The sequence below is a fragment of the Propithecus coquereli genome, unplaced genomic scaffold (genome assembly GCF_000956105.1).
Source record: "Propithecus coquereli isolate 6110/MARCELLA unplaced genomic scaffold, Pcoq_1.0 Scaffold142, whole genome shotgun sequence".
Lineage (NCBI taxonomy): Eukaryota > Metazoa > Chordata > Mammalia > Primates > Indriidae > Propithecus > Propithecus coquereli.
This window is the reverse complement of record NW_012138525.1, coordinates 767,329-782,279: the sequence shown is the minus strand read 5'-3', so window position 1 is coordinate 782,279 and position 14,951 is coordinate 767,329. Positions and strand designations below refer to the sequence as shown.

General features: G+C 53.6%; 1 protein-coding gene across 1 annotated transcript in view; it reads right to left on the bottom strand.

The window, feature by feature from the left end:
• Positions 1–357: 357 nt before the first annotated feature.
• Positions 358–14,951, bottom strand: part of OBP2B (odorant binding protein 2B) — a 32,158-nt gene continuing 17,564 nt past the window's right edge. Inside the window, exons 6-8 of the mRNA XM_012639641.1 lie at positions 1,232–1,342; positions 468–569; positions 358–368 (exon numbers count right to left, since the gene is read on the bottom strand). Coding sequence (XP_012495095.1) covers positions 358–368; positions 468–569; positions 1,232–1,342 — 224 coding nt within the window. The remainder of the gene's footprint in view (positions 369–467; positions 570–1,231; positions 1,343–14,951) is intronic.

Here is a 14,951-nt window from a genome sequence, read left to right as displayed (position 1 = left end):
TGCACAAATTGTGAACCCAGGCAACGGCTAGAGAAGAGAAAAGACTCCCCCAGTGTCCTGGGAATGATGTTTAGGACGGGCAGGATCTCAGAGCAGAGAAGGCAGGGTCCCTCCTGCCCACAACTCAAGGTGCCCCGGGGGCATCTTGACGCCTGTGGAACCCCAGGGCTCTTACTGCTGCAAGTGCCACTTACCTAGTGTCGTTCAGGAATGCAGCTCTCTGTAGAGACCAAGACAGACCCAGGGTGAGGAGACGCTCTGGACAGGGGCCCAGACCCCACCACAGCCCCAGCTCAGACCTGCCTGTGACCAAGGACTGAAGCAGAGCGCTGGTATCCTGTGAGGGGACTTGGGGGGTCACGGGGTACCTAGGAGTACATGATAGTGCCTGGGGACATGGGGGTACCCTGGAGGTCACAGAGAGATTTGGGGGTACAGAGGGGACTTGGGCTGAGCCATCCTCTCACCTGTCTGCACGGGCAGGAAGATGTCTTTCTCTGAGAGTCCCTTACGCCGAACCAATTCCTTAAATTCCTCCAGGGCCTTCTGGTTTATGTCTCGATTCTTACCTGCAGGGGAGGTGGCCAGGTGAGCTGAGGTGGGGATCACCGCACGGCTGTGCAGAGAGCAGATGCTGCAAGGAGATGGCCACTGCCCAGCCGACAGGTCCCCGGGAAGGGGGACAGTGGTGGGGACTCCCCGAGCCACTGAGTGACCCTGGGGGACCTGGGTGGCTCCAGAGCTGCCCTGCAGGGTCGCACCCTTCTCTGGAAGGACCTTGTGTCCTAGAGGCACTGGGCTGCCTCCCTACCCTGGAGGGTCTCTGCCCCACGAAGGCCTCTGTCAGGACACTAACGCCGCCTTGAGGTGACCCCCCAATACCCGAGGCCCCAGCAAGTGGCGCTTGGCAGGCTTGTGTCGCCAAAGGCCACGCCTGCCCCCGTCCTGGACAGCCCTGCCCGGCCCACCCTGTTCGCACAATGGAGCTCGGGAGCAGGAACTGGCCACCAGCAGAACGCGGTGGTGCCCGGGACAGGCAGGCCACGGGCGCCTCTGCCGCTCCCGACGCAGATGCTGCTCCGCTCGGAGGTGCCGGAGGTGGAGGTGCCAGAGGTGTCGCACCTGCACCCAGGGAGGGGCTGACACCGGGTCCAGCAGATTCCAGAGCAGAGGGGGTGGGGCCGGGCAGCCACCGCGGAGTGAGCGGGCCCGGGAGTGGCGGGAAACTTACTCATGAGCTCGGCTATTCTGAATTCTTCCCCCTGGAACTGTCCTTCACAGTAAAACAGGTGGTGGTCCTCCACAGACGAGCCCCCTACGTGCAGGTGGCTCAGGCCCCAAACTGCGCCAGGCCGGGGAGAAAGGGCACGCTGGCACCTAACCCTGGGGTGCGGGCTCCCACCTGCTGTGCCTCACGGGTCCGACACCTGTTTCCAGGTGCACCAGCCTGGCCTGAGCCCAGGGTGTTGGGGTCCCCATATTGCATGGCCACAGTACTGTGACAGCCCCTCCTGGGCAGAGGCTGCATCCGCAGCAGGGTGGGGTGTCTGCGTGGAAGGCACGCAGGAAATGGGCTCCCTCTCTGGGGGTCACCGGCCCCTGTCTCTCCCAAGAGCTGGCGGACTCACAGGTGCTATATTCGCCAGGCATGTTGGTTTTCTCCAGGACGGTTTCTAGCTCACGGCATTGACCATTCATCCTGGGGAACAAGCCAGGAGGGCAGGGCGGCGGCCTCATGACCATTTCTGCTTTGGGGGAGGCACGAGGCCCTCCCCACCACCACCCCCAACCTCGGAGCAACACAAGGGACCAGACTCTGATGAGGTCCGTCTCCCCTCCTCCCAGCGGAGCTGCCCTGGGGCCCCTTCCCCTCCAGAGTTAGAAGCCCTTACCGACATCCCACACCAATGAGATGGCAGGAGGACCTGGCTCTGCAGCCTCTCCGGCCCCCGACTGGCCTGGCAAGAGACCAGACCAAGGGGCCAGGGAAACGGATGACGGATGACGGCGGCGCTCCTGGTGGAGCCGGGTGTCACTCACATGGACGTGAAGGAGGCCTGCACATCTCCGCTGCTCAGCGCTCAGAATGTTATGGGGGACATCTCCATTGCCAGGATCCCCTTGTTTGTGACAATGGCCTTAACATACCACTTCCCTGAAATCTGGAAAATGTGTTTCCTTTGCAGCTGCTGCTGTCCTCTCCCCACCGTCCCTGCTGTGCCCAGCCCCGACCCTGACGCAAACTGACCTACAGTACCCACCACACACCAACGCTGTCACCCCAGCCACCAGCCCCCCACTCCGCACAACGCTCACCCCCCTCCCCCACCTGTCCCCTACTGCCCACCTCCCATCACCCCTCCCCCATCGCCTCCCCCTACACCTCTGTGCCTGACGCCATGGAGACCTGCTCTCTCCCACCTGGGGCCCTTCTTCCAGCACATTCTCTCAAGGCCCACCCCCCTGCCCATGGGGGCAGATGACATAAGGAGGCGGTCCTGGAGCTCCAAATCTGCTGCTCTCTCTGGCCACAGCCTCGGGAGAGGCAGGGTCAGAGCCCTAAATTGGATCTATCTCCCGGGCACAGAAGCCTGGGCTCCCTGGTGGGGAAGGGGCTTCTCCCACCCACACTGCCCAGCTCAGCCTCACACCTGGCTTCTCTGAGGCTGAGGTCAAGGGGTCCTGGGCCTGCAGGGTAGTGATCGGGCCAAGGCCAAGCAACAGGAACAGGGTCTTCATCTTGGGGTCTGTGCAGGGCTGCCCGACAGGTCGCTGGCTGGGCTGGGAGAGGCTGTCCCTGCCCTCCAGCAGCTGCCCTTTATACCCAGGGCTCAGGGTCCCCCGGGAGCTTGGCACAGAAGACCGCCCAATCCCTTCCCACCACAACCTCTGCCAATTGGCAGGGACGGTTGTCGTTTTGAATAACAGCTTATTAAGCCCTCAGGAATCAACAGGCCCCTGTTCTCTCCAAGTACTAACTCCCACCTTGGCCGTGTGGAGTAGGACGTGGACCAAACGGGAAGAAGGAACATTTTTGTGTTGGGAACCATGGGGGCAGGGGACAGAAGAGGCCTGTGCTCCTCACCCTCCCAGCCCTCCTGCGGCTCACCCGGCCCAGCTGTTCCAAGAGCCTATTTGGGGGGCTGGAGGTCTGAGCCTCAGGGTGCCGGAGAAAGGGTTTAGGATTTGGAGAGTGGCAGATTTTCAATCCAGCTCAGCCTAGGCCTGGCCGGCTCAGCCTCGGTGTCCCTGTGCCTGGGACGTCCCCCACAGTGTCCTGTAAGGGCCTGTTCTGTGATTCAGGCCCAGCTTGGATGTCTCCTCCGCAGGGAGATCTCCCCTGACACACTGTGGAAATGTCACCCCTACCCCCATCGTGTCCCATTCCCTGCTTGCTTTTCTGCACAGCGTGTTCAAGTTTCCTGTGGCTGCCGTAGCAACTGACCACAAACTGGTCTTAAAATCCAGAAATTCCTTGTCTCTCAGTTAGGAAGGCCAGAGTATGATATGAAGGTGGGGGCGGAGGGTCTCTCTGAAGGCTCCAGGGGGGACCCTTCCTGCCTCTTCCAGTGTCTGGTGGCTCCAGGCATCCCTTGGCTTGTGGCCGCATCACTCCACACTCTGCCATCGTCTTCGCGTGGCCTCTCCTGTGTGTCCCAAATCTCCCTCTGCCTTTCTGTGATAAGGACACCTGTCATTAGGATTTAGGGCCCGCCCTGAGTCCAGGATGATCTTATCTAGAGATCCTTAATTCAATTACATCAGCAAAGACCTTTCCCCAAATCGGCTCACATTTGTGGCTCCGGGTGTACGTTCCCTCTGGAGGCTCTGTCTAGCCCACTGCAGCACGATCTTTCCCCGGAGGGCTCCCGCTCACGCCTGTGTCCTTGATTACTGTCATCTTCCCCAGTTAGAATTTAAGCTACCCGAGAGTAGAGACTTGGTCCAAGTGCTCACTTGGTCCCTGAGGGGAAGAGCCAGCCTCTGAGAGGGGCTTGGTCATTGCTCTGGTGGCTCTGGCTTCCCTGTTGTTCTAGAGTCTTCCGCTGTAGCCCTGTGGCTGTCTCACACACGGGTGAGATGAGAGGCACGGACACCAGAGGCCAGACTTGGGGGTTTGCAGGGGCACCCTGCCGACCTGAGCCCCTGCTGCTCTCTGAGCTAGAAGTTCCCATTCTCTTTCCTGGGCCTGGGGTAGTTCCTGGGCTTAGAACATCTGTCCTGCGACGCAGAGCTGACCCCAGCAGGGGACCAGGATCTGCAGGTGGATGCCAGGACACACAATGGTATCTTTGTGCCTCTCAGGCCCAGGGTTCGCCTCCCCCATGCATGCTCAATAACCCCAGGTGATGGAACTGTAGGTGTCAGACTGACCCAGTCATTACCTGCAGGAAGGCGCTGTTGAATGATACCCTGCTCTTGCCAGGTGGAGGGCCAGGGCCAGCACCATCTCAGGCCGGAGACCAGTGGGCAGGTCCAAGCCCGGGCCGGCTCTGCTGGGGAAGGAACGTGCTGGTGTGTGTTGGCGGGTCAGAATGGTGACAGGGACATCAGCCACACCAGGCTGATAAGAATCATTTCTCCACATCTGTTTACAGAGGCTGTGCCTGCGTGTGCGTGTGCGTGTGCGTGTGTGTGTGTGTGTGTGTGTGTGTTGGAAAGGGCCGCACACATATGCGTTGGAGCAGGATGGACAATTCAGGAAGACAGCCACACAGAAAGGGCCAAGTTATTTTTTGACAAAGTTCAAAAGCAATTCTACAGACAAAGGATAATGTTTTTCAACCAGTGGCGTTTGAACAAGTGCACGCCCAAGGCAAATCAGCGGTCCTTGACGCAGGCTGCAGGCCTCCCGCGCACAAGGCTAGCTCTAACGTGATCACAGTCTCAATGTAACGGAAATCCACAAAGCGTTCAGAGGAAAACAAAGGAGAGGTTGTCCTGACTTGGGGTTAGGCAAAGGATTCTTAGGGCACCAGAAGGATCACTCATTAAAGAAAAAAGTAATGAATTGGATTTCATCAACATTAAAAATTTCTGCTCTGCAAAAGACACAGTTAAGAGAATTTTAAAAAATCTACGTACTGGAAGAAATCTTTGCAAATTACATAAGCCAATGAAAGAATATATAAGGAAATTTCAAACTTCAAGATTAAGAAAGCAAACTACTGAATAGAAACAAACAAAATACTTAAACAGACACTTCACCAAAGAAGACATGTGGGCGTCAGATAAGCCCCTGGGCTGGCGCACGACACCCCCAGCCACTAGAGAAAAGCAGATCAGAGCCATCAGGGGACACCACGGCCCAGCTAATCCAATGGCAAGACATTTTTTAAAGGGACCTTCACAATACTAAACGCTGGCAAGGACGTGGAGCAACTGGGACTCATACGTTGCTGATGGGAATGCAAAATGGGGCAACTATATTGGAAAACAGTTTGCACTTTCTTATACATCTGGACAGACACATACATATGACCCAGCAATTTCTCTTGGAGGCAATTATGCAAAAGAAGTGAAAATACAGGATGGCACTAAAACTTGTGCATAAATGTCTACGAAGTTCCATTCACAATTGCTAAAATCTGGAAACAAACACCTTTGCCATCAACGGGTCAAGCCGTGCATCCGTGCGACGGGACCTCGCCGGCGGTGGGAAGGAACAGACTGTCGGCGCACTCGACAGCGTGGATCATGCTAAAAGGCGTTACGCCGAGTGAACGAAGCCAGTCCGAAAAGGCTGCCTGCCGTGTGATTCTGTTTCTGTGACATTCTAGAAAAGACACAATCACAGAATTGGATGGAAGGCCGGTGTCACCAGGGGTCAGGGCTGGAGGAGGGTCTGACTGTGAAGGGGGAGCAGGAGGGAGTTCTCGGGGTGACAGAGCCACTCTGTGTGCTGGTCACGGTGGTGGCTACGCAAATCTATGTGTGCGCTAAAGCCCAAGGAACTTCATGTCGGAAAATCCTTCTTTCTCTATGTCAATATTAAAATAAAGTAATCAAAAAACCAAAAACAGACGAATGCTGAAAACAAAAGAATGCAAAAGGATGTTCCAGGAAAACATATTCCAGAAGAAGTGTGGAAAATGAGGAGAAACGTTGGATGTGAACCCACGGAGATCTTCGATGATGATAATAGACATGGTCCCTGGGAGAGGAATTGCCATCACCAAGCTGGCCACTCCAAAAATATTTGCAAATTCTAAATATACGAAGCAAGAACCAATTGAATGTAAGTAGAACCTGAGAAATCAACCACCGAAGTGGGATTCTTGAACAGAGATATCTCAGAAACAGGTGGACCAAGAACACAGAAATTATGTGACCAATAAATTAGATCTAATAGGTGTTTACGGAGATATAAAACCTCCAAAGACCACAAATTAGTTTCAAACTCATATGAAATATTTGCAAAAATTTCTCAGCCATAGATCAGAAAGAAAATACCAACAGAGTCTAAGAATTGACAGTGTATATTCTTTGGGTTAAAAAGGACCTTGTGAACTATTTGGAACTGAGTAATAACAGCAATCTATATCAAAATATATCCAATGTGGCCAAAGGTGTATTTTGTTGTAATTAGAGGAAATTATAGCCTTACAGGCATTAGAAACATAAAAGATAAAAATAAATGAACCAAGTGTTCAAATCAATACTAAAAATAATGACGGAATGAAACCAAGACGTGGAGAGGAGGGATCGCACGCCAGTGAGAGCTGAGAGGCACGCAGTCGGAAGCAGCAGGGACTGTCCTCAAAGCAAAGGCTGGTCCATTAGGAAGACTAAAAGAAAGCACCCACTCTGGAGAGGGGGTGAAGAACAGACTCATAGGAGGCATAAATAAATGACATTGAGGACGGAAACAAGAGGCAAAGCAAAATGTAAGCTGTGCAAAATCAGCAGGGGAGAGAATTCTGGAAGAGTGGCAATTTGGAAACATCCCAGGTGCCCTCTCCTCCCAACCGCATGCAGCTCAGCTCCCAGGTGGGCTTCCAGGAAGCCTGGGAGTGAGGCCCAGGACCCAGGCAGGAGAGGGTCCGTTCCCCTTCTGGGAGGGAGCCTGACCCACAGAAACCCGTAGACCTCTGCATGGAAGGGCAGTGCCGCCCCCATGACATGCCCCAGTGCTCTGCTGGGCAGCCAGCCCCTGGCCCACCCCAGAGAGGGGCCACACGGTCAAGGACCCTGCAGACTGAGGCTGGGAGGACAGTGGCCTTTGCCCAGAGAAGGCTGGGGACAGAAGGGTTTCCTCCAGGAATCTTGGCAGACGAGCCAGTGACTGCTGGACCTGCGACACTGACGGGTCACCCCTGTGGGGGCCAAGCAACACCAGTACCAAGCAAAGGAAAGCAAATCCCAGAGAGCAAGGGCCGTCAGCTCACCACGTGCAGGTGGCTCCTCCTGGAGAACAAACTGCAGGAGGCCACAGAGGCCACCACTGGATTTAAAAACCAATAAAATGCCACTTGAGGACAGGTGATCACAGCATGAAATAAGACTGAGGCTAGGAAATGCATGGCTTACAAACTGAGAAAGAGGGAGCCAGTGTCAGGAGAGAGAGGGAGCTCCGTCGGTTGAGACACAAGACAAAGAGGAAGCCACATCTCCCAACCAGAGTTGAGTGGGAGTCTGTGGGCAGGAAGAAGGGGCTGGGTGGGGGGCTGCAGGGATCTCTGTGCAGACACTGGACATCCAGGGGACAGAGGAGCTGGGGAGGGGGGCAGGCGGCTAGACTAAGACCGGCACAGAATTTCCCCTGGCGGAAGGAATGTCGGCGAGTTTGAGTGTGCTGATCGAAAATGCACAACCAACTCCAGGTAAGGCGGAGGAGAAAAGGCACACAGCCACGTGTGTGCTGGGAGGATGTCGGACTCCAAGATTAAAGAGAACTCTTAGAAGCTTCCAGAAAGGAAGCAGCAGCAGCCATAGATTATTCAGAGAAAAGTGCTGACACCCAGGAGTCCCCTGCACCGCCAGGAAGAAACGTAGGCTATCTGGGGACAGGCGAGCTCCCACCCGGGCAGAGCCAGCACAGGCTCCTGCAAGCGTGTGGGTCACAGCGGGCGGGGGAGCGCAGGTCCGGTGATGCGCGAGTGGGGTGAGAGGGCAGAGACAGGCAGCAGGTGGAAACCCACCCCACCGGCACTGCAGCAGTAAACCTCCCGGCTTAGCTTCTGCTTGGTGTGGGCTGGCTGGGGGCGCCGAGTGAGAGCTTCTAAGGGCCTCACCTGTCTGCAACCAGGCCTCTGGGTGTATTTCTCTTGTTTCTCTACCACCCTATTGGGATGGAACACTGGAATCTTCTATCTCCCACCCATGCAACCTCTGCAGCAGGGGGGCTTCTCATATAGTCATGCGTCGCTCAACAACAGGGATGCATTCTGGGAAATGCGTTGTTCGGCAATTTTGTGGTTGTGCACCAACGTACAGTGCACGTACACAAGCCTAGATGGTACAGCCCGCCCACTGCACACAGACTATGGAACACAGCCTGTTGCTTCTCAGCTACAAACGCGCACTGCGTGTTTCTGTGCTGAATACTGCAGGCAACCGGGCCACAATGGCGGGTACCTAAACATGCCTAAACACAGAAGAGCCGCGGGAAAAATATGGCATAAATGATAAAAAGTGGTGCACCTGTGCGGGCACCTACACGAACGGAGCTGGTAGGCCTGGAAGCTGCTCCGGCTGAGGCAGGGAGCGGTGGGTGAGCGTGGCAGCCCGGGCATTGCCGGGCACCGCTGCAGACTACAGACGCCGCACACTCGGGCCGCGCTACACTGATGGAAAACGTTTTTCTTTCTTCAAGCATAAATTAAGCTTAGCTCCTGTAACCCTTTTAGTTTATAAACTTTTAAATTTTCTAACTTTTGACTCATGATAACACTTATCTTAAAACACAAACAGATCGTACAGCTGTGCAAAAATATGTTCTTTATGTCCTTATCCTATAAGCTTTTTTCTATCTTAAAAATGTTTAATTTATTTTGCTCTTTAAACTTTTTGTTAAAAACTAAGAAACAAACACACACATTAGCCTGGGCTCACATGGGGTCAGGACATCCGTATCGCTGTGCTCACCTCCACACCTGGTCCCACTGGAAGGTCTTCAGGGGCAGCCACACGCCTGGAGCCAGCATCGTCCATGGTAACATGCTTATTCTGGAACGCCCCCTGAAGCACCTGCCTGAAGTCGTTTTACAGTTAATTTTTTTTGCAAGTAGAGGAGTATGCTCTAAACTAACAATTAAAAGTGTAGTAAATCCATAAACCGGTAACAGCTGTTTGTGATCATTACCGAGTATTGTGTATTGTGCATGATTGTGTTTGCTGACTCCCACGTGACTGGCCGTGCGGTAGATTATTGACACCAGCATCACACAAACATGTGAGTAGTGCTCTGCTACAAGTTCCAAGGGCTACTGTGTCACTAGGTGAGGGGAACTTTTCAGCTCAAGTATAATTTTACGAGACCACTGTCGGAAACGTGGTCCCTTGTTGACTGAAATGTTGTTATGCAAAGCATGACCGAAATTTTATCTTGTCGCTCCTGCTACTACTTTTGCAAAAGTGTATGTGCATCTTGTGTACGTCCAGCTTTCTGAATATGCACAGACTAGATGGCAGTGACGCTGCCTCCGTGGAAGGGACTGTGGTGGCTAGGGAAGACGTAGGAAGATGTACGTACCTATAACAACTATTTAGAATATGCATGATGTGTGTGTGTATGATTGAATATCTGTGAAAGAACCACATGGAGATTCCAGAATTGAAAAGTATAATATGGAAATTAAAAACTCCATAGCTGGAATTAACAGAAAACTGAACACTGCCAAAGGGATGATTGTGAATGAGAAAATCATTCAAAAGACACCATCGGACTGAAATGACAGAAAGAAAGAGAATGAAAAGAAAGAAAGGAACATTAGAGACCTATGGGGTACTACTGAGTAGTCAAACATATATGTAATTGAAATCCCAGGAAGCAGAAAAATATATCTAAGTAAAAATGGTTAAAATTTTGTCAAATTTGGTGAACAGACCTGGAAACTCAATAAGCCCCAAGTGAGCTAAACGAAAAATAAAACTACGCTGAGGTACATCAAAGTCAAGTTGCTGAAAACCAAAAATAACAAATCTTAAAAACAGCCAGAGAAAAACAATATGTTACATACAGGGGAAAATGATAAATTTGAGTGTCGATTTCTCAAAAAAAATTCTATTTAAAATACAATAGAATGAAATCATCAAAGTACTAAAAGAAAAAATGCAATTAGAAATCGATATCCATTAAAAATGTCCTTCAAAAATAAAGGTAAAATAAGATTGCTTTTTTTTTTTTTCCAGAAAAATGAAAACCAAGAGAAGTATTCCTGGCAGAGCTACCCATCAAGAACTGCGAGGGAAGAGCTCCAGGTTCAAGGCGACGATGCTGGTGGAGGCTCAGTCCGGCGGGATGTCATGAAGCATGTTGGAACTGGCGAGGTCAGTACGAAAGATGTTCTTTTCTCGAATTGTTTAAAGTTCGACTGACTAATTAAAACCAAAAATGATGCCAGTGCATTTTATGGTTAATGATACACAGAGACCTAACGTGCATGACAACAATAGAAAAGTGAGAGGCCCACATTTCTCTTCAGCCTCTCATTTTCCACGGTGTAAGTAAAGCAGTGTAATATTAACTTGGTGTCCACTGGGGCAAGGCGGGGACCCACTGTAAACACTGCAGCAGCCACTAAACAACCAAATAAGGAGGCACAGCAGAGACGTCAGCAGAGACAAGGAAGTGAAGAGTAACTGATCAATCGAAAGAAATCTGGGAAGGAGAGACGCGGGAATAAACAGCAGAGAGGCCAACAGAAAACAACAGCAAGGAGGCATATTTCAATCCAGATGTGTCGCTTTGTGATGTGTAAAAGGAGTAAATATTCCAGTTAAAAGGTTGTCAAACTGGATGCAAAGGCAAGATCTAATGACATGCTGTTTACAAGAGACATGCTTCAAAGTATTGAAACACAGAGGAGTTAACGGTAAAAGGTTGGATAAAGATCTCACATGCAAACGATAATCATAAGATAATGGAGGGACTATATTAACATCAAAGACTTCTAGATAAAGTAGGAGGACGCTGCCTGCCACTGGGGCAAAGTCAGCGCGGACAGGAGCCCCAGAGCCTTTCCCTGTAGCCCTGGGAGGCTTGGACCTGCCCATTGGTCTCTGGCCTGAGACGGTGCCGGCCCTGCCCCTCTCCACCTGGGTGGCACAGGCACTGGGCACCCGCAGTCCAACTCCTGGAGTGATTTGAAGAGCGTGGGGAGTGGGGAGGCAAACCCTGGGCCTGAGAGGCACAGAGATGCCACTGTGAGACCCAGCATCCTCCTAGGGCCTGGCCCCCTGCTGGGGCCAGCACTAGGGCTCAAGACAGTGGACCCAAGGCATTAACTCTCAGGCTCCCTGGAGGAGGAAGGCCAGCCCCCTGCTCGGGGGCAGCGGAGGGCTGGATTTCTGTCCGGGTGACCGTCAGAACAGGCCAAGCCTGCCGTCCTGGTGCCTCCCTTAACCCTCTCAGGAGGGCGTGGGCCGGGAGGGTTCGACTGGGAGGCTGAGAGACTGGGAGCTCCTGCGGGCTGGAGGGGCCTGCAGAAGGGCTGCCCAGGGAGTTCCCAGGAGGGTGTAGAGGAAAGCTGGACGGGGGCGGGGGAACCAGGCCCCGGGGCCTCCTCAGCAAGGCAGGCAAGAGGGAGCCGGGTCTGCGGAGCTGAGGACCAGCAGAGGTGACTCCCTGCAGCTTCGAAGAATGAGCCGTGGGCCACTTGCTCAGAGAGGAAGAATCAGAGAGAACGCAGCAAGTGACTCCACTCAACAAACGTTTGAGGGGCTCCTAACAGAAGCCACTGTCCCTGCAGTGGAGGAACAGCAGGGAAGGGGGGGTGGAGAGAGGGAAAGAGATAGAGAAATAAAGGGAAAGAAACCTAATCTATGGTATTTTAAAAATCAAGAAAATTGCTACCTTTGGAGATAACAGTAGCTGAAAGGGGGCGAGGGGACAATTCTGTGTTAATCTGGGCAGTGGTTTCACAGGTGTGTTCCTCACACTGAATGCTTATGATTTCTGCAATTTTCTGTGCAGATACTATACTTCAAGGAAGTTTTCATATACCAGTCATATTGGATTAGAGAGAAAGAAAGTTGTTATAAAAATTCATAATGACTATGACTGATTATAATGCACTGAAGCAGCACCCTCACCGGCTGCCCCGTTACCCTCCTCCTGGGAAGGCCGCGTTCTGCCAGCTGTCTCCACAGATCCCTGCTCTCCACGTCCCGGGGCTGAGCCCCCCAGCCAGCCCCCCGCCAATACGCATCTCGCTGTCTGGTAGATGGAGGGTCCTCCAGCCCACTGAAGACAGGGCCAGCTGGTGGAATCTGGGGCCTTGGACAACAGAGCCAGCCTGCTTGGTTCTGTGAGCTCCATGTCCTTCCAAGGCGCTGGCAGGCATCGCCACCTTCAGTGTAAGGCCTCACTGTCTTCCTGGCCTGCAGGAGCCGTGCCCACAGCACAGCAGGCAGGCTCCAGAGCCCTGGCCAGGCCGTGCCAGCCCGAGTCCCGGTAGAGGGCTCCCACACCAAACAAGCTTGGTATCTGACTACCTGGCCGGCACCCTCAGGAGCCCGCACGTGCTCCTGGGTCCTGCCCGTGCATGTCAGCCACATGCCGCGGCTGCTCCAGTGGAGTCCCCGCTTCTTCACACTCCCCCAGCTTGGCCAGCACAGGTGGCGATAGTTGGCTATTTGTCCAGTGGCCATATTAGGCAGCATCTTCTCACAAGGTTTGGCCTTGGTGGAGACTCTGCACAGTCTTCACTCAAGGGGGTGTTGTTATCTATCCAGGCGTGGGGGCCCCTAACCCGGTTCTCCAAGCATCTACCCAGATACCCCAGTCCCAAGCCTCAGGGTCCCACCCCTCCTGGTGCAGGGTTCCGACTGGCATAGGAGGTTTGCTGAGGCTGCAAATTCAGGCTTTTCTGAAATTCTGCCCCCTTTTTTATTAGTTCCTGTGCTTGGGTTTTACCTCTATCTACTTTCTGGCTGCAGGAGATGAGGGTCTATGTAAATGTCACTTTGAGCCTGGTGCAGTGGATCACACCCATAATCCCAGAGCTTTGGGAGGTTGCCAGGGCCGAGCTGAGCCAGCCCTCGGGCCCAGGAACCATTATGTGCCCGGCGGAGCCTTCGGTGCCACAGGAGACGCAGACGTTCTCCCCAAGGTGCAGAGGACGGGCAAGGGGACTGCGCAGAGATCTGAGGGCTGTGGACAGAGGGTCCACGCTCACACCAATGTGGGACTAATGCTCCCCACGCTCGCTGCTGGGGCCCAGGTCCAGCCCCAGGGGTCCAGCAGTAGCTGTGGTCACTTCCCTCGTCCCCAGATGTATTAGGATGTGCATAACCCATGGGCTGGAACATCTGTGGAGGACAGAGTTCCCATGGCGTCTCTTCAAAGCCCCAGAGAAGGCCCTCAACAGCTTCCCATGGCTTGCTGGACGGGCCACGCTGTCTGCAGGAGGCAGCGCCAGCACGTGTGACAACACGATGCGCCTCAAAGGCGTCACATTGAGCGAAAGGAGCCAGCCCCCAAGGTCACATACTGTGTGGTTCTATTCATGTGACATCCTCAAGAAGACACAAGCAGAGTGAGGGACACCTTAGTAATTGCCAGGAGGTGTGAGGGTATGTCTATAAAGGGACATCGCGGGGAAGTATTTCGGGTGATGACACTGTTCTGTGTCTTAACTATGGCCGCGGTAACACGAATCTGCATGTTGCCGCAGAACCATACTGGAGGAAAAGATCAACTTTGGATAATCTTACATTTTTAATCGAAAAAATGTTTTTACAGGGTAGTTTCTTTTTAAACCCTCGAAGGCCTCTCAGTGCCGTTCTTCCCACGGGCGCTCCCCGTCTGTGCACTCGGCTCCCACGTCCCACAGCCCAGGCTTTCTCGACAGGTTCAACTGCTGCCACGTCGAGATGTACCTCAGTCGTCCCAAGAAAGTCACGGGGTCCCGAGTGCCTGAGAACATCTATCGAGGTATTTATCCGTTTACAGCCGTGTGGTCTCACTCAGCAGATACTTGCTGGGAGCCCACTAGGTGCCAAGAGCCATTCTAGGAGCTGGGGACACACAAGGACAAAAACATGGTGGACACATTAAAGCGTGAGGACACACAGGAGCAAGATGCCAACCGTGAGACGTCCAAGTGCACGCGGGTCTCGTGTTGATAACTGGGCAGTGTGGGGAACTGCGGAAGTTTGGCGACAACTTGGACACTCATTGTGGCTTTTGAAGTGGTACCGAGTTAGGAGGCGTGTGCACGGGCATAGCCCACGCCGCTCTGGCTTGACGGGGCGCCAGCATGTGGCGGCTGCGCAGGGCTCCGGAGGTGAAGCCCGGGGCGTGCTGCACACGCAGGAGAAGCAGCCCCGTGGGCCCCTCGCCACGCCTCCAGTTTGAAGCCAATGACGTGCAAAAGCATCCAGGTCGGCTCAGGCTGGCGAAGAAGCACAGACCTCGAGAGGAGCTAGAGAGAGGAGGAAGGTGAGGTAGGAAGGGAGGAAGGAGCTGGCTGGGAACACTGGCTGGGGACAGTTCCAGGGTCAATGGCTGCAGTGGGTAAATTGAGCTTGTCAAGGTGCCAAGTCCCCGCACAAACGTGTAAGAGACAAACACCGAGAACAAGAGACAGGTTCCCAGACCTGCCCGCACGAAGTTATCCACCAGGTGGCCTGGACCCCGTCACCGCCCCAGTTCAAAGCTGGGGCCTCGGGGGCACGTTCCTGCTTGGGCCTGATCCGGAATGTACCATTTTCATCAGACAACGGAGGGTTTCTGGGTCCACCCGACCCTTTGGCAATACCCAGCTACGATGGGACGCTCCGGTCCC